This window comes from Piliocolobus tephrosceles, chromosome 10 (genome assembly GCF_002776525.5).
Source record: "Piliocolobus tephrosceles isolate RC106 chromosome 10, ASM277652v3, whole genome shotgun sequence".
NCBI classification, from domain to species: Eukaryota; Metazoa; Chordata; class Mammalia; order Primates; family Cercopithecidae; genus Piliocolobus; species Piliocolobus tephrosceles.
Window position 1 is genome coordinate 54,628,159 of NC_045443.1, and position 27,346 is coordinate 54,655,504.

A 27,346-nucleotide genomic window follows, 5' to 3' on the forward strand; every position below is an offset into this window, starting at 1 on the left:
GGACCCGGAAGTGGCTTTGGGTCACGAGGCTTCACGGAGGCGGTGGGTGAGTCATGCGCGCGCGCGGAGGGGAGTGTAGCGGGGGGGAGGGGAGAAAAGGGGGGCGGGGATGATGCAATGTTTGGCAACCGGTGTCTGCACGCGCACGCGCAGGGGACTACGAGGGTGGTGGGAGGTGCGGAGGGTGGGGGAAAAGGAGAGAGGGCGGGGCGCCAGCTCCCGGCGCCCAACGGCCCCAACGGCTATCAGTGTTGGCCGTCGTTAGTCGGTCGTGTGGAGTCTCTTTGCGGCTTGTCTCCCCCAGAAGCTGCTGTTCCGCCCACCTAGCTTTAGCCGCCGTTTTACCTCCACTATAAGGGACTCCCATTTTCCTTGGCCCCTCCCAGCTAATGGGCACATAGGCCTTTTGAACTTTTCCTTTGAAAGTTGGTATCCATCCACTGGGATTGTCGACATCTCGAGTCTTCTTAAAGAGGTCTCCGGGCTCGGTGACTCATGCCTGTAATCCCAGCACTTTGGGAGGCTGAGGAGAGCGGATCACTTGAGGTCAGGAGTTCGAGATCAGCCTGACCAACATGGTGAAACCCCGTCTCTACTAAAAATACAAAAATTAGCCGGGTGTGGTGATGCGCGCCTGTAATCCTCAGGCTACGCTGGAGGCTGAGGCAGGAGAATCGCTTGAACCCTGGAGGCGTATGTTGCAGTGACCGAGATCGCTCCACTGCACTCCAGCCTGGGTGACAGCGAGACTACGTTTCACCGAAAACGAAAAACAAATAAAAAAACGGGGGTGGTCTAGCCCCGTAAATCTCCCAGAAGGGGCCGAGGTACTGGAATCCCTTGGTAGTCATTTTCCGCATCTCTCACAACAGCACCCTTGACTTTTACCTTGGAGTTGCTAAGCCCTCAGCCTGCCAGAAGTCATGTATTTTACCCAGTGGACCCGATTCTGTTTGGCCACCTATTTTCCCCCACTGTACTCTTACGGCTTTCTCCAAGACCAAGACCCTCTCTTGCTGTACCAGACAGCAAGTCCTGTGACTCCCTGCTGTGAGGAGCGCGGCACAGGCCTGCCTCCTAGGTGTTCGGGTCGAGATTTACAGCGGAGTCTCATCCTGGGACGTGTAAGTGCACTTCAGCGCAGGACCGCCCTGGACTGGGGAGACCGGAGCCGCGATTTTAGCCTCAACTCCCCCTCACTTAGCAAGGGATCTTACCGTCCTTGTTTGTAAATTAAAGAGTTGTAAAGGTAAAATGAGAACCATGAACTTGGAGGCAACTTGAACAAAAGTAAAACGCACCACGCAGAATGCAAAGTATTTTTCTTGTGCCTTGAAAACAGAGGCCATGTGGTGGCCTGTTACATATCCTGTCATACCCTCATGGGGGCAGCCAGAGTTTAAGTAGAAACTGTCACAAGGCCGGTTGTGACTGGAGTGGTGTGTCTGTGACAGGTCTTTGGTTAGGCTGCTCCGTTGCTCCACACCTCCATTTCCCCTCTGAAAATGGGGGTGGTGTGGGGGGTGGACCAGATGGTCTCTCCTGGCCTAAAGACAGACCAGGTTGTCAGTGACAGGCAGAGGTCATGTGACTTGACAGGCCGAGGTCGTGTTGTGACATGTTGACCTGGAGAGGCGGGTCAAGTCTCAGCACACTACCCGGGAAGCCTTTGGGGCGGGGCAGGGCAAGTCGCGACTTTCATCTTTCGGGCCTGGCCCCTCCCGGACCTGGCATTCCTGGCTCCCGCAACAGACTGTGGCTTTGGAAGGGGCCCCTCCCCGAGGAGGGCTGGGATTGGCCACCAGTGGCCTGGGAAGAGGCGCAGATCCTTCCGCGGAGGGAGGGGGGCCGCGTGGGGTGTTTGTTCTCTTGGGGATTAATGGGGGGTTGTGGGGGAGGGGTAGGCGCGCTCTCGCATGCGCACTGCGGCCCCTCCAGTTGGCTCGTCGCTGTCCGCTGGGCGGGGGCCCGGCCCCGCCCCTCTCCCGTCCGGGCAGCGGCGGAGGCGGCGGTGGCTGCGGCGGTGGCTGCGGCAGCGACGGAGGCGGCGGCGGCAGCGGCAGCAGCCTGCGCAGTGCCTTCTGGGAACGGAATCCCCAGGGCTGCCCCTGGCCCCCATGGCGCATGCGCGGGAGGCCGCTCGGTGATCCGCGGCGGCGGCAGCGGCGCTTCCTGCTAGGACCGGCCGGGGCCGTACCGGAGGCTCGGGCTCCACCGACCCTCCTCCCACCCCCTCCCACTCACTCTCTGGGCCGCGACTGCGCAGGGCGGGGCCGGCCGAACCATGGGCCGCGGTGAGTGCGGGGCCCGGCCCCCCCACCCCGCCCCTCCCCCTCCCCTCCCCTCCTCTCCTGTCCCTACCCTCTGCCCCCTCCGCGTCCTCTCGGCCCCTTTCCGCGGCCCCATCCCCACTCCCCCGCCCTCACCTGCCCCCGCCGCTTCTCCCTCTCACTGCCTGACTTCTGCCTTCTTCACCGCCCTCCCCTCAGTGCTTCGCCCACCCTCCGCCCGCCCTCTCCCCAAGTTCCTTCCTACTTCGTGCGCCTTCCCCTCCTCCTCAAGCTGAGGGAAGCAGTCTGGGTGACAGGGCGCCTTGTTATGAGAGGGAAAGTTTGGAAGCCGCCAGTGTGGGGTGGGAGCGATGGTGAGGCTGGGGAGGATACCTGCAGGTTGGAGGGGCTTCCCCTGTCGGAGGACAGGCTCTCTTGGAGTCAGTGGGATAGGAGATTCTGAATCTCTTTGCCTTAGGCTTGAGGGAAAATCAGGAGCTTCTCAGGATCCTGGGAGAAGACTGAGCTGTGATCCTCACCTCTTAAGACCTGAATGAACTAGATCAGCGATTGTCTGATGGAGCAGGCATGGGGGGAGTTCTGCTGGTACCACCCCAGCGGGCAGTTGGGCAATTGCCTGGTGACCTGTGGGGCAATCTGTACTTTTTATATCATCTTCCTGGGTAGGGAACGACAGGAGCCAGACACTCTGGGAAACTTCCTAGTGGCCTAGCATTATGGGAATGTGCCCATACTCCTGGTTGAAGTCTTCAATTCCGAATGGACGGAGGCCTTGCCCTTCATATCCCTAAGAATTGTGCTAGACTTTCTTGGTCCCAGGGAGCTGAGGTTCTGACCCTCTGGTCCCTAGGGACTGGGCTTGGAAAGGATGGTTGTAGACTAAGCCAGCAGATCCCTGAGATCTTTATAGGCGCTTGCCTCACATTGTTAAGGATCTTTCTCTTGAGAGGGTGCTGGGCTGTGGTGCTCTTCAGAGTTGGGCAGACTCCTGATAGTCCCCTCTCTCTACTTTGCGTTGCAGGTGTGGGCTAAGCTGGTGGCCCCGGCTTTAGACTGGACCCCACAATGTTTGCAGAGATGTTCAGGTAGCTGTGGTGATACAGCAGAGGACTCCTCATTCTCCCTCCCAGCTCTCTGAGGGGTTCCCCTTGCTCCTCTGGGGCTTTCCCTGAGTTTTCTTGGGTCTCCCCACAACCTTTGCCTTCCTGGAGTCCTCCCTCAGGTACCTCGCCCAGTTTAATCCTCCTAGTGCCTACATGGATGTCTGTGTTATCAGGCACGCGGGAGCTGATTACACACAATGAATGGGGGCAATGAGAGCAGTGGAGCAGACAGAGCTGGGGGCCCTGTGGCCACATCTGTCCCCATCGGCTGGCAGCGCTGTGTGCGAGAGGGTGCTGTGCTCTACATCAGGTACGGATCTTCTCAGGTCCCCAAGCTCTGCCACTCCAGTTGCCCGGGTTTTCTTTCTTCCACTTCTCCTCTTAGCTCAGCTCTCTGGTACCCGATTGCTCTCCTCTCTTCCCCTTCCTTCCTCAGCCTTTTTGCTTTCTGTAGCTCTGGGCCTTTGAATCCATTCTCCCTCTTTCTGTGTCTTCCCACATTCCTTACCCTCTGTTCTTCTAGGAGGATCTGTAACTTAAGCACTGTGCTTTAGGAGTATTGTCTGATTCACTGCCAGCTAACCCCATGTCCTCTGACCCTGTCCTCTTCCAGTCCAAGTGGCACAGAGCTGTCTTCCTTGGAGCAAACCCGGAGCTACCTCCTCAGCGATGGGACCTGCAAGTGCGGTCTGGAGTGTCCACTTAATGTCCCCAAGGTCAGAGTGGTGAGAGGTGCCTGAGAGTACAGAGATAAGCTAAAAGCCTTAATGCAAATCACTGACTGAGGTTGCCCTTCTCACAGATTCCAGCCCCTCAGGGTCCCTGTCCTTGCTTTCCACCTTACAGGTTTTCAACTTTGACCCTTTGGCCCCGGTGACCCTGGGTGGGGCTGGGGTGGGGCCAGCATCAGAGGAGGACATGACCAAGCTGTGCAACCACAGGCGGAAAGCTGTTGCTATGGCAACTCTGTACCGCAGCATGGAGACCACCTGCTCACACTCTTCTCCTGGTGAGTCTTCTGCCACTTTACAGAAGACCGAGGAAAACCTAAGGGCTTGGAAGGCTGGTGGTGGGAGGAGTTCCATGAGAGGGAGCAAAGAGAAAGGGGAGTGGGTGGGGAGCTACGTGGTGAGAGGAGGGCACAGGGAGGTTGGGAACTTGTGGGAGATGGAACTAGAGAAGACAAAAGAAAGTTTTTGGAAGGGGAGCCACAGGCTGACCCTTCATTTTTCATTTATTGCAGGAGAGGGAGCGAGCCCCCAAATGTTCCACACTGTGTCCCCAGGGCCCCCCTCTGCCCGCCCTCCCTGTCGAGTTCCTCCTACAACTCCACTTAATGGGGGTCCTGGCTCCCTTCCCCCAGAACCACCCTCAGCTTCCCAGGCCTTCCCCTCTCTAGCAGGCCCTGGGGGGCTTTTCCCACCAAGGCTTCCTGACCCAGTCCCTTCTGGAGGCAGTAGCAGCCCCCGTTTCCTCCCAAGGGGCAATGCCCCCTCTCCAGCCCCACCTCCTCCACCTGCTATCAGCCTCAATGCTCCCTCATACAACTGGGGAGCTGCCCTCAGATCCAGCCTGGTGCCCTCTGACCTGGGCGCTCCTCCGGCCCCTCATGCCTCCTCCTCACCACCTTTAGACCCTCCTCTCTTCCACTGTAGTGATGCCTTAACACCCCCTCCCCTGCCCCCAAGCAATAATCTCCCTGCCCACCCTGGTCCTGCCATTCAGCCACCAGTGTCTTCAGCCACTATGCACCTGCCCCTGGTCTTGGGGCCCCTGGGAGGGGCCCCCACAGTGGAGGGGCCTGGGGCACCCCCCTTCCTTGCTAGCAGCCTACTCTCTGCAGCGGCCAAGGCACAGCATCCCCCACTACCCCCTCCCAGCACTTTACAGGGCCGAAGGCCCCGTGCCCCGGTGCCCTCAACTTCCCACTCCTCATCACTTCGTCCCTCTCAGCGTCGTCCCCGCAGACCCCCTACTGTATTTCGATTGCTAGAAGGGAGAGGCCCTCAAACCCCTAGACGGAGCCGTCCTCGGGCCCCTGCTCCTGTCCCTCAACCCTTTTCTCTCCCAGAGCCATCCCAACCAATTCTCCCTTCTGTGCTGTCCCTGCTGGGACTCCCCACCCCTGGCCCTTCCCACTCTGATGGAAGCTTTAACCTTTTGGGGTCAGATGCACACCTTCCTCCTCCCCCAACCCTCTCCTCAGGGAGCCCTCCCCAGCCCAGGCACCCTATCCAGTCCTCCCTGCCTGGGACCACCAGTGGCAGCCTCAGCAGTGTGCCAGGTATGTGAGTGTTGTGGAGCCCTTCCTCATCCTGGCTGGAAAGAGGCAGCCAAGGCATTTAGGGGAATGTTCAGAGAGCTCTTTGAGGGTTTTCTGGGTTGGGGGCAGGGTTTCTTTGGATGCTGGGAGAAAGGGCCTCCCTTGAGCTGAATTTCTCTCCTCTTTTACAGGTGCCCCTGCCCCACCAGCTGCCTCCAAAGCCCCGGTAGTCCCCAGCCCTGTGCTTCAAAGCCCATCCGAAGGGCTGGGGATGGGGGCGGGCCCGGCCTGCCCTCTGCCTCCCCTGGCTGGTGGAGAGGCTTTCCCTTTCCCCAGCCCGGAGCAGGGCCTGGCACTGAGTGGAGCTGGCTTCCCTGGGATGCTTGGGGCCTTGCCTCTCCCTCTGAGTCTGGGGCAGCCTCCACCTTCTCCATTGCTCAACCACAGTTTATTTGGTGTGCTGGCTGGGGGAGGAGGACAGCCTCCTCCTGAGTCCCTGCTACCCCCACCAGGAGGACCTGGTCCTCCCCTAGCCCCAGGAGAGCCTGAAGGGCCTTCGCTTTTGGTGGCTTCCTTGCTTCCTCCACCACCCTCAGACCTTCTTCCACCTCCTTCAGCACCTCCCAGCAACCTCCTTGCCTCTTTCCTGCCCCTGTTGGCTCTGGGCCCCACAGCTGGGGATGGGGAGGGATCTGCAGAGGGAGCCGGGGGTCCAAGTGGGGAGCCATTTTCAGGCTTGGGAGACCTGTCCCCCCTACTTTTCCCCCCACTTTCAGCCCCCCCTACCCTCATAGCTTTAAATTCTGCGCTGCTGGCTGCCAGCCTGGATCCCCCCTCGGGGACACCCCCCCAGGTGAGGATAGGGGTGAGTAGCTGGGACAGAACACAACATAGAATGAGAGATGGGAGCTGGGAATAAAAAGCTTTCAGTTTCATTCCTGAGCTCTTCCTTGGGGCCTCTGGGGAGGCCTTAGTTCTTGGCTGGGGGTAGGATGACTACAAGAATTGGGTCTGTATTTAATAAGCATGGCCTATCTCACTTGAGGCTTCAGTCAGATAGTGGATATGAAAGCACTATAGATATGTTGAGTATTTTACACACGTGTTAGAATCATTCTTTTTTCTTAGCCCTGTGTCCTGAGTGCCCCCCAACCTGGACCACCTACCTCCAGTGTCACCACGGCAACTACTGACCCGGGAGCCTCCTCTCTGGGCAAGGCCCCCTCCAACTCAGGGAGACCCCCCCAACTCCTTAGCCCTCTGCTGGGTGCCAGCCTGCTGGGTGAGTCTGAGGGAGTGTGAATTCACACTCTTGGTGTGAAAAAGCAGCTGTAAAACTTGGGAGTAGTGGCTGAATAAATTGGGGAAGAAAGTCTTTGGCCACTGGATAAAGCCTAAAGAGAATAGTAGGGTCTGCCCAGCCCAATTGGTTTGCCTAGGGAGAGACCCCTGACTATAATTTCTCAACAGGTGACCTGTCTTCGCTGACCAGCAGCCCTGGAGCCCTCCCCGGCCTGTTGCAGCCTCCTGGCCCTCTTCTCTCTGGCCAGTTGGGGCTGCAGCTCCTCCCTGGGGGGGGAGCTCCTCCACCCCTCTCAGAGGCTTCTAGTCCCCTAGCCTGCCTGCTACAGAGTCTCCAGGTGAGGGTGTGGGCATGTATTTGTCAGGGAGATAATTTTTTCTCAAACTGGAAAGTTAGGGCTTTCTGAGTTATAGCAGAAGAGGGACCATATTTGGGATTGACTGAGAACTTATTTTTTGCCAGCAGATCCCTCCAGAGCAGCCAGAAGCCCCTTGTCTACCCCCTGAGAGCCCCGCCTCAGCCCTCGAACCAGAGCCTGCCCGGCCTCCCCTCAGTGCCTTAGCCCCACCCCACGGTTCTCCCGACCCCCCAGTCCCTGAGCTGCTCACTGGGAGGGGGTCAGGGAAACGGGGCCGGAGGGGAGGAGGGGGACTTAGGGGCATTAATGGTGAGGCCAGGCCAGCCCGGGGCCGAAAGCCTGGCAGCCGGCGGGAGCCTGGCCGACTGGCCCTCAAATGGGGGACACGTGGTGGCTTCAATGGACAAATGGAAAGGTCCCCAAGAAGAACCCACCATTGGCAGCATAATGGGGAGCTGGCTGAAGGGGGTGCTGAGCCCAAGGATCCACCCCCTCCTGGGCCCCATTCTGAGGACCTTAAGGTGAGTGCAGAGTGCTGGCAGTCTGGGCTCAGGGGCTCTGAGGAAAGGCTGGGGCTGTGGTACCTTTTTTGAAATTTCCCACACACACAGTCCATCTTTTCTCAGGTGCCCCCGGGAGTAGTCAGAAAGTCTCGTCGTGGCCGTAGGAGAAAATACAAGTGAGTGATGGGCCTGCTATAGTGCTGGCCTTTGCCTACTTCTTTTTGGTTTGGACAGTTCTAATGTCCAAATAGTGGCTTGGTTTTCAAAAGAGCGGATACTTATTTGAATATGAGTAAGGATATTATGCCTTTACTATCCAAACGTAAAAAGTTTCCCACCCAAACTTCTGAAATGGACCTGGTGCTTGGGAGCCGTTCCTGATCATCTGTGCCCCTTATTGCAGCCCTACGCGGAACAGCAATAGCTCCCGCCAGGACATTACCTTGGAACCCAGCCCTACAGCCCGAGTAAGTGTGTGTTTGGGTGGGTGGGTGTATGGGTAGGGTGTAAGCGATGAGGCAGCAGGAGTAAAGGAGAGTTAGAGGGAGTGGGGAGAAAAGACGACTTCCTGATACCTAGCAATTGACCACTTCTTTCAACTTCTCCTCTGGTATTAGGCGGCTGTCCCTCTGCCTCCCCGGGCCCGCCCTGGCCGTCCTGCCAAAAACAAGAGGAGGAAACTGGCCCCATAGCAGCCATACCTGGAGCTGGATCTAACCCTGAATGGGGAGAGCTGAGTGCTGAGCCTTGGGAGCCCCTGCCAGCCACCTGCACCTGTGGACAGTGGGTGGGGGCACTACTCCCCACTCAGAGCACAAATGCAACTCCTTCCCTACAATCCCATCCTGAGCCATTGCAGGGGGCAGGGAAGTTCACCCCCTCCCCCCCAAGCCATGTCACTGAAAAGGCCTGGGGGGGGATGGTATATGGCCCTTTCCCCACCAGGCGCTAAGGGGAACACCCCCTTCCCCCAGGTCTTTTATTTGTTTAAGTTATTTTTGCACAAATGACTCTTTTATATTTAATTCGATTTCATTGCCTCCCTTCTTAAAGCCAACAGGCTCAGTTTACAAACCTGTGAGCTACTGTTGGCTGCTGCCCTCCTTCCCAGTGAAAGGTACAAAGCAATAAGCATCATGCATCCTCCCCTTACCCCTCCAACACCCCTCTGCCTCTGGCTCAGGTTGCTCAAAGCACAGATCCCCTCTTACCCCTGTCCCCAGGTTTGAAACACATAGCCTCATTTCAAGGTGTAGCCAGGTTCCCCCCACTTTCCTCTGGGATATAAAAAAGGGGGTAAGGGGGCAAAGAGAGCCCTCTGGGCCTCTCCTCCCATACACACTACACTGCCCCTTCTCCCCCCATCAAAACGCTCAGAGACGTTGTGATGATGCGACTGAGGATTATGCAACGTGGTCCAACCGGAGCGGCCAGCATGACCAGCTGTCCAGGGGCTGCCTCCTGCCTTTTCTTTTGTAAAGACAAGACCCTTGGGAGTTTTAATTCTGTTTTGTACTTGCCCTATGGGGCCTCCACTGCTTTTCTATGGGAGACACTCTTAATTTAACAGATGAGAATATTTTGAACCTCTGGCTCTGGCTCTGTACTCATTTTTTATTTAGTTCTTTGGTAAGAACAGGTTACAATTTAAATCCATCTGTTGTAGTATAGAGTGGCTTAGACTGCCTGTTATGATGAATGCCTATGTCCTAGTGCTGCTTCCTCCCCAGGAAACACAGCAGAGGCCACACAGAGTACAACAGCATTTAATGGTCAGAAACAGTTGTACAGTATTACAGTCAGCCACAGAAGCTGTGTTGGAGGACAAGACCCAATCCTTCCCCACACCAGGCAAAGCAGTATTGGACACGAGCTGGCATGTGGCTGGGCCCACGTCCTTATCCCCCAGGCCTGAGGGGAGACCACCTTCTAATAACCAACCCCTAGCTACCACTCTATTCATCAGGGGAGGGGTATAAACCCCACATGCAAGAAGAACCCTTGCCCCCAGTGTCAAATGGGATGGGGATGCTAGAGTTATAGTAAAGGGGAAACCCTATGTAAGCTGTTAACAGTTCACAGGGGTAGGGATTACCCCTGTTCTCCAGCTCCCAAATGTGCTCACTTTCCCAGCTTCTTCATCCGTTCATCAATGCTGGCAAAGTTCCCCTCAACTGTGGCCAGGTTTTCACGCATAGTTGTCTGCACCTACAAAGTGGTAGAGAGGTTTTACTCTTTGTCAGGTCGAGATGCTTAACTGGATGAGGACCTGAAGGAATTCTCTGAGAGAAGACAAGAAATGGAAGCAGTTTGTGGGCCACAGGGGATGTTTATAGCACCAATTTTCAAGCTACCCTTAAAGAGTACCACAGACCAAGCTCTAGGTGTGCCAAGCAGGCAGGACTCTTGAGAATTCCCATCCTGACTTCAACCAGAACAGTTTTTTAAAATCTGTTTTATGCAATGAGAGCTAAATAAGATTTTGTTGAAATGAGCGTTTCACTAGTTCAAAATGTTAGAAAACTACTCTGGAGAAAGAGGGTATTATTCTAAGTCCTTTATATATTTTTTCATTTATCTCAGTGATCCTGTGATTGATGCTGGTCTCTCGACTTTAATGCTCCTTCCAGCACTGAGAATAGTGCCTCCAACAGAAATTGTGGACTTGCGGCCAGGTGCAGTGGCTCACACCTGTAATCCCAGCACTTTGGGAGGCCGAGGCGGGTGGATCACTTGAGGTCAGGAGTTTGAGACCACCCTGGACAACATGGTGAAACCCCATCTCTACTAAAAAAAACAAAAATTAGGTGTGGTGGTGTGTGCCTGTAATCCCAGCTACTCAATAGGCTGAGTCAGGAGAATCGCTTGAGTCTGGGAGGTGGAGGCTGCAGTGAACTGAGATCGTGCCACTGCACTCCAGCCTGGGCGACAAAGCGAAACTCTTGTCTTAAAAATAAAAAATAAAATAATAAAAAGAAATTGTGGACTTGCTGTGTGCCAGGCATTACTAAAAGAATGAAGGAACTAGGTGAGGCTCATTGTCCAGGGTCAGAAAGGAAGCAACAGAACCAGCTTAGGGCCTGGCTTCTAACTTCAAAGCCCAGATTCCTTCCAGTGTACTGTGCTTATCAGGGAGAGTAAAGCTGAGACGACAGAGGGAAAGAGTTGGGTTTTATAAGAAAACGTGTTCACTAGCCCCTAACAATTTGCCCATATTATTTCATCTCATCTATATAACTCTGAGGGAGGTATAATTTCCCAAATGGAAAGATGGAGGTTCACAGGTTGTCGAAGGGCCTTCACATTGAAAACATGATGGAGTCTCCAGACCAACCCCCTGCCACAACACTATGCTACAAAATAGGCTACGGCAGAACCCTGTAACACTAGAGAACCTAGTATGTACGTGCTAGAAAAAGGAGGCAGATCAACAAAGGGGCACACACCTGGGTCAAGAGGGTGGTATTGTCCTTCAGGGAATTAGCAATCATCTGCTGGGTGGTATCCAAGTGTGTCAGGAGCTGACCAAACTGCATGGCTACAAAAGTAAGAAAAGTATGGTTGAGACTAGAATCCAAGATGAGGGAGGGGACCAAAAGTTGCCCATTTTTCAACTTCTCTTAGCACTCCTGGCAGCTGGCCTCCCACCTTGCTCGTGCAGCTGCTTGATGGTGACAAGTCTCTGCACCAGCTCAGGGAGGGTGGAGGCAATGGGGCTCCAGCGCTGTATAGTTTCATATAGCTGGTGCACCTGAAGGGACACAATAGGGCCCACAGGGAATGGCTGAGGCAGCCAGGTCAGTAAGCACAGACTGCTACTTCACCATAGTGGGGAAAAGGATCAAGTGGGCAGAGGGAAGCACTGCCCTGACTTTCCCAGCTGATAAGAGCTTAATGAAGATGGGGACCTGAGGAGTCAAGTGTGTTCTCATGCTTTGACACTGCCACTCGGAGAACCTGAGGGAGTGGAAAGGAGATGGGAAAGGTGTCTTCCTGACCTTGCTTTGTGTATCTGCATCTTCCACAGAGGTTTTATGCTTGGCAATCTCGTTCACCTTTCCCAGGACACTCTGAAAACACAGATTTTAAGGTTGATAGGGCATCCAGGGCTTCCAAAGTCCCAAGCTATCCATAATTTAATTTTCCCTCCATTTAATACCTGTAGCCGAGCCTCTACTTGATCCAAAACTGCAAGGTCCAGGGCGCTCACCTTTGCTTGCAACAGCTCTACAGTCTCCTGGGGATGGGAGTTGGGACAAACATCATGAAGAGGAAAGGATCAGACTAGGAAGAGGCCTCCCAAATTTCACTAAATTAATACATAGCTACAAACTCAAAAATAATCCTCAAAGCAAACCCAATCCCAATTATCCCCTCTGTAATCCAAACACTCCAGTTTCTTCCAAACTCACCATGAGACAGGCTCCCTGTAGACCTGCAGAAAGGGGATTCTGGTGGGAAAGGGAGGGAAGAAGTCAGTGGTCCTTATATCTCCATGATTATCATCTTCTCCCATCTTTCCTGGTTCTAGCTGGGAACCCACTAGCTGATCTCTGTAACTGAAGCCCTTTGATGACTCCTCCCAGGCTTATGTGGAATGTTGTAGACCTTAAGGCCTAGAGTTGCAGGGTCTAAGGCTCAGATTATGTACAGGAGAACACCTGACCTGAGCATCCTGATCACAACGTACAGCTGCCTCCAGCTCTGTCAGGCGCTTTTCAAGTTCTGCAACCTAGTGGGAGGAAGGAGGTGAGATTTGCCGTCTGCTTCCCTGCTGCTGCAGTGGGAGGAATACGATCCTGTTCTACTCTGCGTGCCACTTGCCACCCCAAGGGACTCCTTTCCCTGGAACACATACCTAGCCACAATCTTAAAATCCTAACCGAAGGTAGATGGGCAAGGGAAACATAGAGAATGAGGCCAGGTAAAGCGGCTCACGCCTGTAATCCCACCACTTTGGGAGGCCGAGGTGGGCGGATCACGAGGTCAGGAGATCGAGACCATCCTGGCTAACACGGTGAAACCCCGTCTCCACTAAAAATACAAAAAATTAACCCAGCGTGGTGGCGGGCGCCTGTAGTCCCAGCTACTCGGGAGGCTGAGGCAGGAGAATGGTGTGAACCTGGGAGGCGGAGCTTGCAGTGAGCTGAGATAGCCCCACTGCATACCAGCCTGGGCGACAGAGCAAGACTGTGTCTCGGAAAAAAAAAAAAAAAAGAAAAGAAAGAAACATAGAGAATGAGGAATCAGAAGAGGAATCAAGAGGAATCAGAGGAATCAGAAGCCTTCCCAGCACCCTCTCCTTGGAAAGAGACAGGAAAATCTCTAGGGCCACGTCTCCCCTTGGTTTCCCAACCAACACTGTATCCACACTTACTTTGGCAGCTTGAGAGAACTTGTCCTGCTCAGGCCGAGAGTGTAGTTCATAAGTGACAAGGCTGCTATCTGGGGGGGTCCCAGTGGTTTTTCCCCCTGAGCCACTTTTGCTGTTCTTCGTTGCTTCCAGCTGCAGCAGTAGGCGCCTAGTTAGGAGACAGAGTAATAATATCATGACTGGAAGGAAAAGGGTCAGTCACTCTCCCTCACTTTTGGCTCATAATCAGCACTAAGAAACATCTAGGCCACTTCTCTGCCACTTAGCACCCCTGTCAGTAGCTGGCTGAGTCCATCTACAACCCCAATCAGCAATGATTTTTCAACAAAGTAGGGTACCCACTTAGCCAGGGCGCCATCAGGGTCGGTAAGGTTGATTGCAGCATCTGGTCCCAGCAGCTTCTCCAGGTGGGAAGCAACCAGCTGCTGCTTCAGGGCTGCCAGCTGTTTAGCCAGCACCACAGGGGTCAGCTTCTCCTCTGTGGCTGACTCCTTCACTGTCGTCTAGTGTGAAAAAAGGTAGAATCGGGGGATGGCAAGAATGAATCAAAAAGCAAAAAAAAACAGGTCAAGCCCTTTACAGGTAGTTGTAGCTGGAGGTCACTGGGATGGTTTTTAGCGTGACAGACTGACCACCTTTATGTTGCACTGCATACAGATGGATGCATATTTCTAAATTCTGGAAACCTTAGCCCCTTTATCGAGGAGCTTAAGGAATCTTTCTATCTTTCTTTTGTTTTTTGAGATGCAGTATCGCTCTGTTGCCCAGGTTGGAGTGCAGTGGCATGATCTCAGCTCACTGCAACCTCCACCTCCTGAGTTCAAGCAACTCTCCTGCCTTAGCCTCCCGAGTAGCTGGGATTACAGGCATGCGCTGCCACGCCTGGCTAATTTTTTGTATTTTTTTAGTACAGATGGGGCTTCCTCATGTTGGCCTGGCTGGTCTTGAACTCCTGACCTCAGGTGATCTGCCCGCCTTGGCCTCCCAAAGTGGTAGGATTACAGGCGTGACCACCGTGCCCGGCCAGGCAGGGAATCTTTCTCTTCTTGCTTGAGGTCTTCCTCTACTGTGTAAGTCACAACAGAGAGGGGAGAAGAGAGTTTGTGGTTACCTTGATTTTTTCAACTTCAGTTGTCAGCTCTTGGACCTCATGTAGTAGGCGCTGGTACTTTTGCTGGGGTGTCTCCTTCACTCCCAGACCCTCTCCAAGCTAGAGAGCAAGCACAGAGGGTAATGTTATACATCTCATTATAGGGAGCCTCAAGAATTCATCCACACCCTGGGCCTAAGTCATAAAGGTATCATATCCAATTGAGAATCCACAACACCCTAGTACCAAAGAACTGAGGATAGCCAGAGGGCTGGAGGCTCTCCAGAACAAACAGCAGTGGGGCAGAGGTTCCCTGGCTGCATCCTGCTGCTTCCTCAGGAACAGAGGAGAAACAGAATCCCACCTGTATCCCTTGATCTCCCTACTACATGTCTGCTAGATAGGGTCACTACACCATTCCCATCAACACACACACACACAACAAACCATCTCATATTCTCCAGATTCATATCCTGTCCTCTTGGTTTTTCCAATACGATCTGAGAAATCTGCCAAGAAAAGAAGATGGAACTGAAGACCTGATCTAGGCCCAAGGCAGTCATGGTCTTAGGTGACTGTCAGGGCTTCCATAAAAGATCTCCATGAGGGACCCCTTCCCCCGAGCACAAGTCACTAAGACCTTAGGACAGGAAACCACTTCTCATGCTTACCCTCCAGTCTTCCCCCCACCCAACTTCCAGTCCAGTCTCACCAAGTCCCTTTGTCCCCACTCTCTTGTCCTTGAACTTGTCATAGGCAGCATTAGGATTGACAATGATGTGTTCCACACTTGTGCTTGTCAGCTCCTCCTGCAAGAACAGGGAGTTTAGGACGCGGACAGACTCATTCCCACTCTAGAACTTACTCTACCCCACAAAATCCCCAAACCATTAGGTGACTGGGCCCTACCTGTCCAAGGGGAAAGAAGGGTGGCTCTATTCCAAGGTGCCTACCCAGGCTCAACCTAGGAAACTGAAGTTTCCCGGTAAATTTGGAGCCTCAGTTGTATAAATATTAACACCCTCATTCAACTGGGAACAGAGGGAGCATAACCTCCCCACCCTCTCTGTACATAAGCCTTCCCATCCCCCCACCCTACCCCTCCCAGTTGTCTGGCACACACCATGCACTCAAGGCAAGAAACCAACCTGACCTCTTTTAACCTCCCCCTCCCAAAAGTAAATCTCCTTGCCCGCTGAGCAAGTTCATTTTAATGCTAACCTCCTATCCTTGCTAGAAGGAAAGAGGAGAGAAGGCAGATAATCAAGACACTAACCCTGAGTGTGAATACTAGGACTTTAAACCTGCTGAAGGTAAGACACAAGCTCTTAGTACAAAAAGAAGGCCAACAGAGGGCCTGATCAGAAGCCTGATTTCCAGGCTGCCAAGAGGCCAGCAAATTCAGGAATAGGGAGAAGGGGCAAGGGCTTACTGGATTATCTTTATGGGACATCTCAGAAGCAAGTAACACAGGCAATATCTGCTTGCCAAGAGTAGCCATGGGCAAGAGCCACATGTAAGCTCTGAAATGGAGATAGCCCAGCATCTCTTCAGAGATGCTGCAGCATCTGATTTTTCTCCCTGACTCCTCTGCCGTGCTTTAAGCACTGAAGTTCTTCCAAAAACAGGGGACACAGTAGGTGGTAAAAGAGACTTCACCCTAGAAACTGAAGCAGAGAGGTTCCCTCCTTACTAGATATCTACATGCTGTTCAGATTCCAGTGACAACAGCAAGACTACACCAAGCACTCCTGACTGCATGTCCCTTTTTCAATTGTCAGAAGCCTGACAGCTCCCAACAGAGTACTGATGGAAGTAGAAGGGAGACCCAGGAGTCCTTTTCTGTTGGGGATGACATTTCCACCATCTACAGGAGGAAGGCAAAATGAACCTTCCGTCTTTCACCTAGAACAATGGTTCTCACCCCAGGCTGCATGTTAGAATCACTTAGAAATTTTTTTTTTTTTTTTTTTTTTTAAGAGACAGCCAGGCAATGGCAGCTCAAGCCTGTCTATAGTCTCAGCACTTTGGGAGGCCGAGGCGGGTGGATCACTTGGAATTCGGGTCCAAGTGATCCACCTGCCTCAGCTTCCCAAAGTTCGGCCAAGGCGGGTGGATCTCAGGAGTTCAAGACCAGCCTGGGCAACATAGGGAAATCCTATCTCTATAAAAAATATAAAATAGCTGGGTATTGTGGCACATGCCTGTGGTCCCAGCTACTCAGGAGGCTGAGGTGGAAGGGTCACTTGAGCCTGGCAGGTGGAGGTTGCAGTGAGCAGAGATCATGCCACTGCACTCCAGCCTGGGCAACAGAGTGAGACCCTGTCTCAAAAAAAAAAAAAAAAAAAAAAAGAAAAGGAAAAGAGAGAGAAAAGAAAAAAAAAAAAAAAAAAGAAAAAGGCCTGGGCCCACTTCTAGAGATTCTAATCTGGGGTAGGGCCAGATATCCAGGTGATTCTAACCTACAGCCAGGACTGAGAACCTCTGCCTCTGTGTACGTATGTGGGGAAAGGGTGTGAGGGGGACATGGTGGGACATCATTGAGAAAGAAAAGCAGACAGAAGGAAGCTCCTTCCTTCATTTCTGCTCTATTAGTCAGAACAGGAATCAGTGTGGGTGGCAGCTTTAAAAATAAGGGAAGAAGGGGGAAAGGACAAATTATCAACTTTGATCTTTACGTCTTCCTCAGGGAATTACTGGGCAAAGGGGCAAGAGCTATAGATCAAGGGAAAACAAAAGGACTCAATGTCCCATATGCCAGTGCCCGGGGGAAGAGACATTTGAGTCCCCAGTGATTATCTCTTTAACCTGTTCTGAAATGTTATGGCCAGAACACCCACCCATCTAATAGCTGTGTGGTCTCTGGCCTCTTATCAACTGAGAAGAGCTCAGGCTAAGGATAGACAACCATCTTCTCTGAAGTTCATACTCAGGAATATGCCACTTCTCCCTGTGAAAGCCCCAATCCAGGCCAATCCCACCCATCCTCTTTTGTTTAATCCTCTTAAAAAAGAGGAATGGGAGGCATAACCTACAGACCCAGGAAAAAAATTAATCAGAGCTACCATTTGTTAAGCCCTTATTATGGGCGGGCACTATGCAGATGGGAACCTACTTTCTTATTTATGTTCCTAAGTAGTGAAAGCAGGGAGTAAAAGAGGGTCAACACACAGACGGTGAGTCTCAGAGGTTCTGGACAGTCACAGGGACAGACAGCATTTTCATTCCTGCTATAGGAGAGTGTCCTGGGCCAGTTGGGCTACCTGGTGCTGGCATCTTCTAAAGCCTCTCCAAGGCTGTGGCCTGGGGGCACACTCTAGTCCTCCAGTAGCACCTACTCCAGCAGTGTCTTGAAGATCTGGGGCATGAGTTGGGGGCAGTATAATTACAGTGACTTGTGAGATAGGAGAAGGCTGGGTGTGGGACTGAATAGAGGAACGAAAGATTTAGTAGAGTCTAAAGGACAGAGAAACAACTGCTCATCATAGCACACCCCGTTAAAAAGCAGATGAAAGGTCAGGCTTCTTACCAGCTCCTTGTGGTTTCCCCAGAGGTGAGAAAATCAAAAGAGTTAAAAGGAAAGGGAGTGGGGGAATGGGGATGAGGGAGGGAAAAAAAAGACAAAATTGTTATTAGCAAATTGTCACATGCACTACATGACAGTCTTCAAACACACTGCACCACAGGGCCCCAGGGGAGCCTAGTGAAATTTAGGGGCCAAGAAATTTCAGCTGGGGTCACCATATACCCCAAGAGAAAGAACAGCATGAGACCCTTTTCCCTCTGGTGGTGAGGATGTCATGAAGCGTTGCCATTAACAGCAGCAGTTTAGGATCATCTGAAAACTAGGAGTTAGATGTTACAAGCCAGTGGCATGGAATAGGAAACTGGGGAGAGAAGGCTGAGGTGGCGGGGAAGCTATCAGAAATGGCAGAAGATGAAGCAGAAGTTAAGAGATTCTTAGGACTTGTAGCTGATAGAGGGTCAATAATTCTCAGGAGAGGAGTTCCCCTTCTCAGTTCATGGCCCTTGTCTTCCTATCTCTTGGTTTCTCTAGCTGTGAAAAATCAGACATTTGGATGGCAGAATCAGTCGCAATGAGAGCGATCAGGTAGGAAGTCTGATAAGACTTTAGGTGAGACAGAACAAAATATGTCAGGTACAGATGGTGAGTTTAAGGAATGATGAAATACCTAAGTATAGATCCATTCTCATTTCCTCCTGCAAGGGAAGAGGCAGGGCTACTCCTGGTCCCTCACGCAGCCTGGCATGTTTGCCTCCACCTTGAGTGGTTGATAACTCACCCCGCAGCTCCGAGGGATCCAGAGCAATTCTGCCATGATGGGTCCAGGGGACACCAAGATTCACAGCTACCAGCGCATGTGCAGAACATGTTTCTTCAACCCTCTGTTCACAAGATTCACAGGGGTTGGAGGGTAGACAAGGGGGAAGGGTGAGAGTATTTCCAAGAGGCCTTATTTGAGTCTGGGCAACATAGATAAGGCTCCCACTTCCAGGCAAGGCTGGTTTAGAACTGCCAGGAGGGGATATCCAGTGGTATGCCCTGCCTTTCTAGGAGCTCTGCTGATGGGTAGATGGAAGTATGGAAGGTTGAGAATGGTTGTGTGCATATGAAAAAACATGGTGGGATTAAAAACAAGTGCTTCCTTTCACCAGTATTTCATCCAGATACCTCTGACCCACAACCTCTCCATTCCCTAGATGATGCTAGGGTCCCAGCCAAGATTCCTCTTTCCGCCAGGCACAGTGTTTCACGTCTGTAATCCCAGCACTTTGGGAGGCCGAGGCGGGTGGATCACTTGAGGTCAGGAGTTTGAGACCAGCCTGGCCACCATGGTGAAACCCCATCTCTACTAAAAATACAAAATTAGCCAGGCGTGGTGGTGGGCGCCTATAATCCCAGCTACTCGGGAGGCTAAGACAGGAGAATCATGTGAACCCGGGAGGTGGAGGTTGCAGTTGAACCCAGGAGGCGGAGGTTGTAGTGAGCCGAGATCATGCCACTGCACTCTGGCCTGGGCGACAGAGTGAGACTCTGTCTCAAAAAAAAAAAGATTACTCTTTCAGTTCAGGGTAGAGGTGGCTCCAGGTCCTGTCCTGTGGTCGAGGCTGGGATGTCTCTGCATAGAGTGGGCATAAGCACCCATAGGTGCACACATGCAAACACAAAGGAGAAGTACACACACTATATCTTTCTCTGATTTGTCCCATCAAGCTAAAACCAGCTTGGGAGAAACTCAAGGAGAGAGAGAAGACAATGGGCCATAAACTCAAGTTCAAACCAAGTGAACTGGGCAGAATAGGGAGGACAGAAAATCAAAGAAAAGGAAAAGTGGTATATTAGTTTGCAGATAGTATATACCACCTCCAGGTCTGTCCTATGGGTGAGTTGAAGGATGATGAGATTTTAGGCATGATTCCTGCATAACCTGCAGTAGTACTAGTCACCTTGATTGGAAGATTTCAAGTGCCCTGATCCCGGGTGCCAGCTTACCTAGTATGTGACTCCCAGTCTCTTTCACTAACAGACTCCCAGACCCCCCAGGGCTGTTTGGCTAAGTGGCTATGCCTCAGAGGGCAAGACCTGAGGTTCTAAATCAGACAGGGAAAGTGGCCACTGCTATTCTCTGAGCCTATTCAGGCTATCCGCCAACACTGCAGCCAGGGGACTTCAAAACCATGATGACAAGGAAGATGGACAGAGCTGTAGAGTAAAACTGTCCGGGATGGATCAATATATTGCTGACCATCCATCCATCCACTGCAAAAGGAGGGGTGCAGAAACAGAAAGACTCACAAAAGCACAAATAATCCAAGTTATTATCTTACAATTGCATATAAACCTCCTTCTGATCCCATTTACATTTATCTGAAGACCTAGCATAGGGGAATATTAAAATGAGTTTTTCCCAGAGATAATCCACATACAGCCAAGAACTAAGGACTGTGGCTGTCATCCCTTTTGTTCTCTATCCTTGTCTAGAATAGCTAAAAGTCATTCCATAAAAAATATCTTCATTTGATCTTAGTCTGAGGAGGAGAAAGGCAATTCTCTTCTAACTCCAGCCCCTAAATGCCTCATGTTCAAAAGCATTTATAGCCTCCATGCTTCTATCCCATCCTCCATTGGACAGTTTTACTCTGCAGACCTCACAAGGGGAAGAGACAATGATTCATGGATCATAGCTGTTTCTAACCCTTGATTAATGATCTTTAAACATAAGGCCAGCAGGACCCTCAGTGACCCAGCCAGGGACTCACTGGAATTTAAAACGATTAGCTACAACAATAGCACAGTGGCAGAGCATTGCATGCGAGATGGCAGATGAAAAAAACATGCAGAGAAGAAGCATTGAATGGTCTTACTTGTGCAAACTAGTGTCCAGGCAAGGTGGTGAGGAGGGAGGATGGGGGAAGCATTAGGAAAAACTCAGGTAAGTTCAAGTGTGCCAACAGTCAATGAACACAATCAAGCATACTCCAGGATCTTCTAAACTGTAAGGAAGAGACCTACTGTTTCTCATCTCAGGAGTGTCCAGTAATATCTACCTTTTGGAGAAATGAAGCCTCTGCCAGGGCCACCTCAAACTATGGCTAGGTCATTTTTCCCCCTTTTACTGGGGGTAGTTAGGCCATAAAGAGAGAAGCTAAATTGTTTCTAATGAGATTTTTCTTAATTTACTTCCCTTATTCCAGCAGTTCAAAAGCCATTAGCAGAAAGCCTTACTGACCCAAGACAGGCGGTGGGCCCCGGGGTTAGAGTGGGGGTGTGTGTGGGTGGAATTCTATTTGGGAATTAGTTTTCCAAACATTTTAAGAAAAATCTCCAAGCAAGCCTATTGCCCCAATTAACCTGGCAGTGTCTGAAGTGCAAAGAGATCTTCCCAGATTGAGGAGGAAAGGGCTACAGCCTGCACACTTTCCTGGTTCTAGAAGATTTTACTTCCTAATAAAATTGTTTCAAAGGGATAGTAGAAAAATCAGGATTGGCTAGGCACGGTTGGCTCATGCTTGTAATCCCAGCACTCTGGGAGGCCGAGGTGGGTGGATCACCTGAGGTCAGGGGTTCGAGACCAGCCTAGCCAACATGGTGAAACCCTGTCTCTACTAAAAACACAAAAAGATAGCCGGGTGTGGTGATGGACACCTTTAATTCCAGCTACTCGGGAGGCTGAGGCAGGAGAATCTCTTGAACTCGGGAGGTGGAGGTTGCAGTGAGCCAAGATCATGCCATTGCACTCCAGCCTGGGCAAAAAGAGTGAAATTCCATCTCGAAAAAAATAAAAAAAAAAAAAAATTCAGGATCATCTGTAGCAAACTTTAAATCTTTTATGCTTTCCTCCCCCATCCTCCCCACTATGGGAATCAGAAAATGTTTATGTTTAAGTTAAATTAGCAATTTAAATCTTTAAGGGATGTCTGAGGACATTTTTCCTTCAGTAGCCCAATTTCTTCCACAGTGGAGGAATCCGAGGAAGAAAGTTATGGAGCAGTGGGGTCGACACAACTTGACTATTCCTTTAGACAGAAATCTGGAGACCTGGCTGGCATGGTAGCTCACGCCTGTAATCCCAGCACTTTGGGAGGCCAAAATGGCTGGATCACTTGAGGCCAGGAGTTCGAGACCAGCATGGTCAACATGGTGAAACCCCATCTCTACTAAAAATACAAAAAGTTAGCCAGATGTGGTGGCGCATGCCTGTAATTCCAGCTACTCGGGAGGCTGAGGCAGGAGAATCACTTGAACTGGGGAGGCAAAGGTTGCAGTGAGCCAAGATTGTGCCACTGCCCTCTGGCCTGGGGGAAAGAGTGAGACTCTGTCTCAAAAAACAGAAAGAAATCTGGAGACCCCCTGAAAGGTTCCACAAGAGGCTGTCCATATTGGTTGTCTCTAGGGAAGAGAACTGAGTGGTGGTAGGCAGGGGTGGGAGGCAGATTTTTTACTACTTAGCCTTGAATCCTCTGTTCCCTGTGCATATCTTACCTACTTTAAAAACTGAGAAAATTAAAGTTGAAAATAATCTGAAGATTAAGGCAGAGAATGCTGTTGTCAGGGGTTAAGAAGGTGACTGAGGCTGGACACGGTGGCTCACACCTGTAATCCCAGCACTTTGGGAAGCCAATGCAGGTGGATCACGAGGTCAGGAGATCGAGACCATCCTGGCTAACATGGTGAAACCCCATCTCTACTAAAAATACAAAAAAATTAGCCAGGCATGGTGGTGGGCGTCTGTAGTCCCAGCTACTTGGGAGGCTGAGGCAGGAGAATGGTGTGAACCCGGGAGGTGGAGCTTGCGGTGAGCCAAGATCACACCACCGCATTCCACCCTGGAGACAGAGTGAGACTCCATCTCAAAAAAACACACAAAAAAAGGTGACTGAAAATCTCATGGTTCAGCCACAAGACAGGTCATGTGCACTGTCACTCATACTAGGTCTTGGGCAGGTAGGCAGGAAACAGACAGGCTGCTGGTGAGATCCCAGGCCTCATGGACATGACATTTCTAGATTATCTAAGCATACAATTCACTGCTCCTCAAATTGCATATTTACGTCAGTATTAAAAGCAGCAGCAGAGCCATTACTCAGCTGACTTCCCGAAAGCTGCAAGCCCCATAGGGACATGCCGGGGCCAGAGACATTAGCTGACATCAGGAAACATCTTGGCTCTTAGGGCTCCTGAAGCGGCTGAAGGTCTGCCCACCCCATTCCTCCCTAGTGACAGAGAGTCACTTAGCTGAGCTTTAGGTGACAGAAACAATTAGACTCTTCTTCTATTTGCCATTCAGCTCATATGTACTTCTATACTGGCACCCTGGGCAATATGCCACAGGAAATGAACACTCACGGTATCCTCTCCTCATCAGCCACCCCACTAGATGCTACTAAAATAGGCTGTTCAGGCTTTGGGGGAGAAACAGCCATTCAGAGCTGCACAGTCAGGTTCTTCCACACCTGGAATGGGTGTCATCTCCTTTTTATTAAGAGATATCCCAGTATCTTCAAACAGGAATGACAATATATTTTTTTTTTTTGTTTAGAAAGGGGATTACTGTGAAACTACCTGTTTGTATCACAGTCAGCGACAAAAGGAAAGAATTCTATTCGTTATCTCACCATGAAGGGCAGAAGCCTAAGCCTAAGTTGAATAGTCGGAACTGTGGTAGTGCAGTAAAGTTCTCAGCATACAGCTATCCCTTGGCAACTGTGGGAGACTGGCTGCAGGACCTCCCTTGATACCAAAATCTACGTATGTTCACATCTTCTGTATAAACTGGCACAGTATCTGCATATAGCCTACACATCCTCTTGTATACTTTAAATCATATCTAGATTACTTAAAATACCTAGTACAATGTAAATGCTATGTAAATAGTTGTTATATTGTGTTTTTAAATTTTGTATTCTTTTTTTTTTTTATACTTTAAGTTCTAGGGTACATGTGCACAACATGCAGGTTTGTTACATATATATACAAGTGCCATGTTGGTGTGCTGCACCCATTAACTCATCATTTACATTAGGTAAATGTAATATCTCCTAATGCTATCCCTTCCCCCTCCCACCTCCCCACAATAGGACCCAGTGTGTGATGCTTCCTTTCCTGTGTCCAAGTGATCTCATTGTATTTTTTTTTTTTTTTTTTTGAGGCGGAGTCTCGCTCTGTTGCCCAGGCTAGAGTGCAGTGGCCGGATCTCAGCTCACTGCAAGCTCCGCCCCCCGGGTTCCTGCCATTCTCCTGCCTCAGCCTCCCGAGTAGCTGGGACTACAGGCGCCCGCCACCTCACCCGGCTAGTTTTTGTATTTTTAGTAGAGACGAGGTTTCACCGTGTTAGCCAGGATGGTCTCGATCTCCTGACCTCGTGATCCGCCCGTCTCGGCCTCCCAAAGTGCTGGGATTACAGGCTTGAGCCACCGCGCCCGGCCTCATTGTATTCTTTTTATTGTTGTAATGGTTTTTTTTTTGAGATAGAGTCTTGCTGTTGCCCAGGCTGGGGCGCAGTGGCGCAATCTCGGCTCACTGCAACCTCCACTTCCTGGGTTCAAGCAATTCTCCTGCCTCAGCCTCCCTAGTAGCTGGGACTGTAAGTGCTCGCCACCACGCCTTGCTAATTTTTGTATTTTTTAGTTGAGACAGGGTCTCGAACTCCTGACCTCAAATGATCTACCTGCCTCAGCCTCCCAAAGTGCTGGGATTATAGGTATGAGCCACAGCATCAGGCCTGTTTTTTATTTTTAAAAAATATTTTCCATTCATGGTTGGTTGAATCCATGGGTTTAGAACCCATAAACACAGAGAACCAAATGTATACACTCCTATTCTGTGAGGACAGAGGCAGCTTCCTATAAGATGCCTCTTGGAGTGACAGGTGCACACCCAGGTCCTTGAGCAACAACATCATCTGCATTATCTCCAAGATACTCAAGCTTGGGGGATAGATTGGCATGCCAGCAAATACGGAAGCCACAAGGAACACACCACTGGGAGAAGGGACAGAGAAGGTGTTTCCCACAATGTAAGAACCACTTCCACATGGGGGAGGTCAAGTAAGAAATAAGTGAGTACGCCAAGCCATACATTGTAAGCCAGCAGTCAGCATTCCCCAGAACTAACCAGCCCCACAGACAGTAGCCACAGGACTTACAGACAAGCAAACTGAGCCTGCATATTGCAATGACTCTTGGACACACCTTTACTGAGAACTCACATCACCAATGTGATCCCAGCCCAGCTCTCTTCAGAAATAATAGAACCTAAAACACATCCTATAAACACTCCCCTTGGCACTTACACAGAGTTTTTACTATGTTGATTTCCATTCACTCAATTTTGTTGTTGTTTTTTTTTCCTTCTATATGTTTTCTATATGTATCCTAATTCCCCATTAGTCTGGGGCTCATTGGGGGCAGTGACATTTCTTCCTCTGCATTGCACACACACACACAAAAAAAACACAGAATGAACACATTCAATAAACCATGCTAAGTGTTTCCCCTCACAGTTAAAATGTGTCCGCACCTAAGTACTCCATCCTCAGAGTTCTCAGATCTAAAACTGCAACCACAATCTCACCTCTGCAGATATGAAATTCTTCCTCAAATTTGTTTTACTCTAAAATCTTGGAATCACTTTCTTAATTCCTTGCCCAGTGGATACTGGGTATTCATATTTTAAAAGTATTTCTCTATATTTCAAAGTCTAGTTCTCGGTAGCAGTTTATTACAAGTGCCCAGGCTTCATGATTCATTTCCATGGGTTAGAACCCAGGGGCCTAAGTCACTAGCCCCAAATCTGTTTTGAGATATTTCAATTTTATTTAAAAGGTCCAAGGATCAGGGCTTTGCAAACAGATGTTGTTAGCTGTAATTCCACTGACATGACTCTCCCTCCTGCCGTTGCTCATTGGTGGCTGCAAGCCCAGCAAGGTCTTTTCAAGTCCTGCAACCTATATACCACCCAGGCTGGGGTTGGCATACCCGCTTATTGCTGTAGCTCCCCAGAGAAAGGGAAGGACCTGTCTAGGGGAGAAAGGTCAGAGTTCGCAGGAATCTGTGGCAGCACACATTCTTACCGCATCAAACTCCGCTTGATCATCCTCAGGTAGGTCGCTGGTTTCATAAACATCTGGCTCATTCCTGGCCTGCAGGTAGAAGCAGTGACCACCCAACCTCACTACCCAGCATCACAACACCCCTTACCCCACTCCATTTGAATAAGCTAACGGAGAAGGCAGGGTGTGATGCCAGGGTTCTGTCCTTTCTCCTCCACCTGTCCCGTGAGTCAACAGTATGTCAATTCCCATGTCTCAAGGGGTAGGGATGACAGCGGAGACAACTGGGACCTGTCAGTAAACGGTGAGTGTAAGTGACAGCAACGATATTACCCTAAATCTAGAAGCGGGCAGGACCTTGGCAATCACCACTGCCGAAGAAGGTGAGGGCTATCCTCCAATTAGGCCCTGTACACCACTACCCTGGCACAAGGATCGAGAGTGACTCAGGACCTTAGTACTCAAAGTCCTGTGTCCCAACCCGCACCTTGAGAAGCAGGCAGGGCAGCACAAAAGGTACACGCCAGGATTGTCATGGGAGTGGGAGGTGGGGGAGGGCACAGGTTCCCCCAAGGATAGAGCTCCCCATCTGGCACAAGAGGGTTCTGCCATGGTAACCTTTTCCTTGTCAGGATGAAGGTGATCGCTAAGTGGTCTGGTGTGTGTGTCTGGGGTAGGGATGTGGGGGTCTTATGGAGAGATTTGGCGGGGGCATGGGCGGCGCTGACACAGATGGTGGAAACACTCGGGCACAAGCGGTCAGTACCCGGAGTACGCCGAGCTACCGGCGACTGCCGTAAAGGGGGCCTGGTGAGCCGTCAGGCGGCCCGGCCCAGTCGGGTCAGAAGAGTTCGGGGGGTGCTGCGGCCGGTCGGAGAACGAGCCGCGGGAGCCCTTGGGCGGAGGATGGGCTGCAGGCGGGAGGGGTCGCGGGCTGGTTTCTGTTGGGGGTCCTTGGGAGGTCGGGGGCGCGGTCCTGGGAAGCCGGGGCCGGCCTTGTACTCACAATGCCGGGAAGGTCGGCGTATTTAGGGTCCGCCATGGCGGCGGCGAGACGGGGCTGGGGGACCGTTGCCTCGGAGGAGCCGGGGCCGGTGTTCGGAAAGGGGAGAGGCTGGGTTCGGGTCCCGGGCTAAGGCGGCGGCAAAGGGAGCGGCAGATGAGCAGGAAGTCTCGCGACAGCAGTAGCACAGCAGAAGGGTAAAGCAAAAGTCGCGAGAACAGCCCTGCTGCCACACCCCTGGAGAGGCCGGGACTGGGGAGAACGAGGCCAGGGAATGAGGTAATGGCCAGGGGACGCCGCCAAGGATTGTGGGATGTGTAGTTTTGGTGTACCGGAGCTTGGGCGGGGAGCCACAATAACGACCCTTGGAGAGCTATTTCAGCAAGTCAGTGAAAGAACATTTATAATTCCTGTTTTGGGCTCCCAGGAATAAAATGACTAGATTAAATCATACAGTTAGTCATATTGTGACACAGCCAGGGTTT

At 51.3% G+C, this 27,346-nt stretch overlaps 2 protein-coding genes across 15 annotated transcripts; one reads left to right on the top strand and one right to left on the bottom strand.

Moving 5' to 3' along the window:
- The first annotated feature begins 21 nt into the window (after positions 1-21).
- Positions 22-9,413, top strand: MBD6 (methyl-CpG binding domain protein 6). 13 transcript variants are annotated; one of them, XR_002731372.3, is made up of 15 exons: positions 1,687-2,294; positions 3,313-3,376; positions 3,568-3,704; positions 4,008-4,110; positions 4,241-4,403; positions 4,638-5,678; positions 5,849-6,522; positions 6,786-6,939; positions 7,128-7,297; positions 7,423-7,839; positions 7,945-7,997; positions 8,225-8,288; positions 8,439-8,608; positions 8,875-8,938; positions 9,199-9,413. XR_002731372.3 is itself a non-coding variant. In XM_023210683.3 (14 exons), exons 4-14 carry the CDS (start codon positions 3,592-3,594, stop codon positions 8,511-8,513), a joined length of 3,027 nt encoding a protein of 1,008 aa, XP_023066451.1. In that variant the 5' UTR covers positions 1,687-2,294; positions 2,749-2,876; positions 3,313-3,376; positions 3,568-3,591; the 3' UTR covers positions 8,514-9,413. The 13 variants fall into 13 exon arrangements, 9 of the variants coding, with proteins under 9 accessions (XP_023066455.1, XP_023066451.1, XP_023066452.1 ...); XR_004229177.1 differs by having other exon boundaries at positions 8,439-8,938; XR_002731371.3 differs by having other exon boundaries at positions 8,875-9,413.
- A 2-nt stretch (positions 9,414-9,415) lies between these two features.
- DCTN2 (dynactin subunit 2) lies at positions 9,416-27,169 on the bottom strand. Of its 2 annotated transcripts, XM_023210698.2 has the most exons (15): positions 26,865-27,169; positions 25,880-25,948; positions 17,815-17,820; positions 14,998-15,094; positions 14,733-14,794; positions 14,307-14,405; positions 13,538-13,698; positions 13,199-13,343; positions 12,488-12,553; positions 12,234-12,272; positions 11,981-12,058; positions 11,820-11,891; positions 11,470-11,572; positions 11,268-11,359; positions 9,416-10,029 (listed from the first exon to the last, which is right to left on the bottom strand). In XM_023210698.2, exons 1-15 carry the CDS (start codon positions 26,898-26,900, stop codon positions 9,943-9,945), a joined length of 1,212 nt encoding a protein of 403 aa, XP_023066466.1. In that variant the 5' UTR covers positions 26,901-27,169; the 3' UTR covers positions 9,416-9,942. The 2 variants fall into 2 exon arrangements, with proteins under 2 accessions (XP_023066466.1, XP_023066467.1); XM_023210699.2 differs by lacking the exon at positions 17,815-17,820.
- Between the last annotated feature and the right edge of the window lie 177 nt (positions 27,170-27,346).

Excerpts from the sequence above, each read along its gene's own strand:
- MBD6 (XM_023210687.2), top strand. The coding sequence starts at position 3,592 with ATGAATGGGGGCAATGAGAGCAGTGGAGCAGACAGAGCTGGGGGCCCT. Across the intron at positions 4,404-4,637 it reads CTGCTCACACTCTTCTCCTG|GAGAGGGAGCGAGCCCCCAA; the intron begins GTGAGTCTTCTG and ends CATTTATTGCAG. Across the intron at positions 7,298-7,422 it reads GCCTGCTACAGAGTCTCCAG|CAGATCCCTCCAGAGCAGCC; the intron begins GTGAGGGTGTGG and ends ATTTTTTGCCAG.
- DCTN2 (XM_023210698.2), bottom strand. The coding sequence starts at position 26,900 with ATGGCGGACCCTAAATACGCCGACCTTCCCGGCATT. Across the intron at positions 14,406-14,732 it reads AATCTGGAGAATATGAGATG|CTTGGAGAGGGTCTGGGAGT; the intron begins GTTTGTTGTGTG and ends CTTGCTCTCTAG. Across the intron at positions 13,344-13,537 it reads CCTGATGGCGCCCTGGCTAA|GCGCCTACTGCTGCAGCTGG; the intron begins GTGGGTACCCTA and ends TCTCCTAACTAG.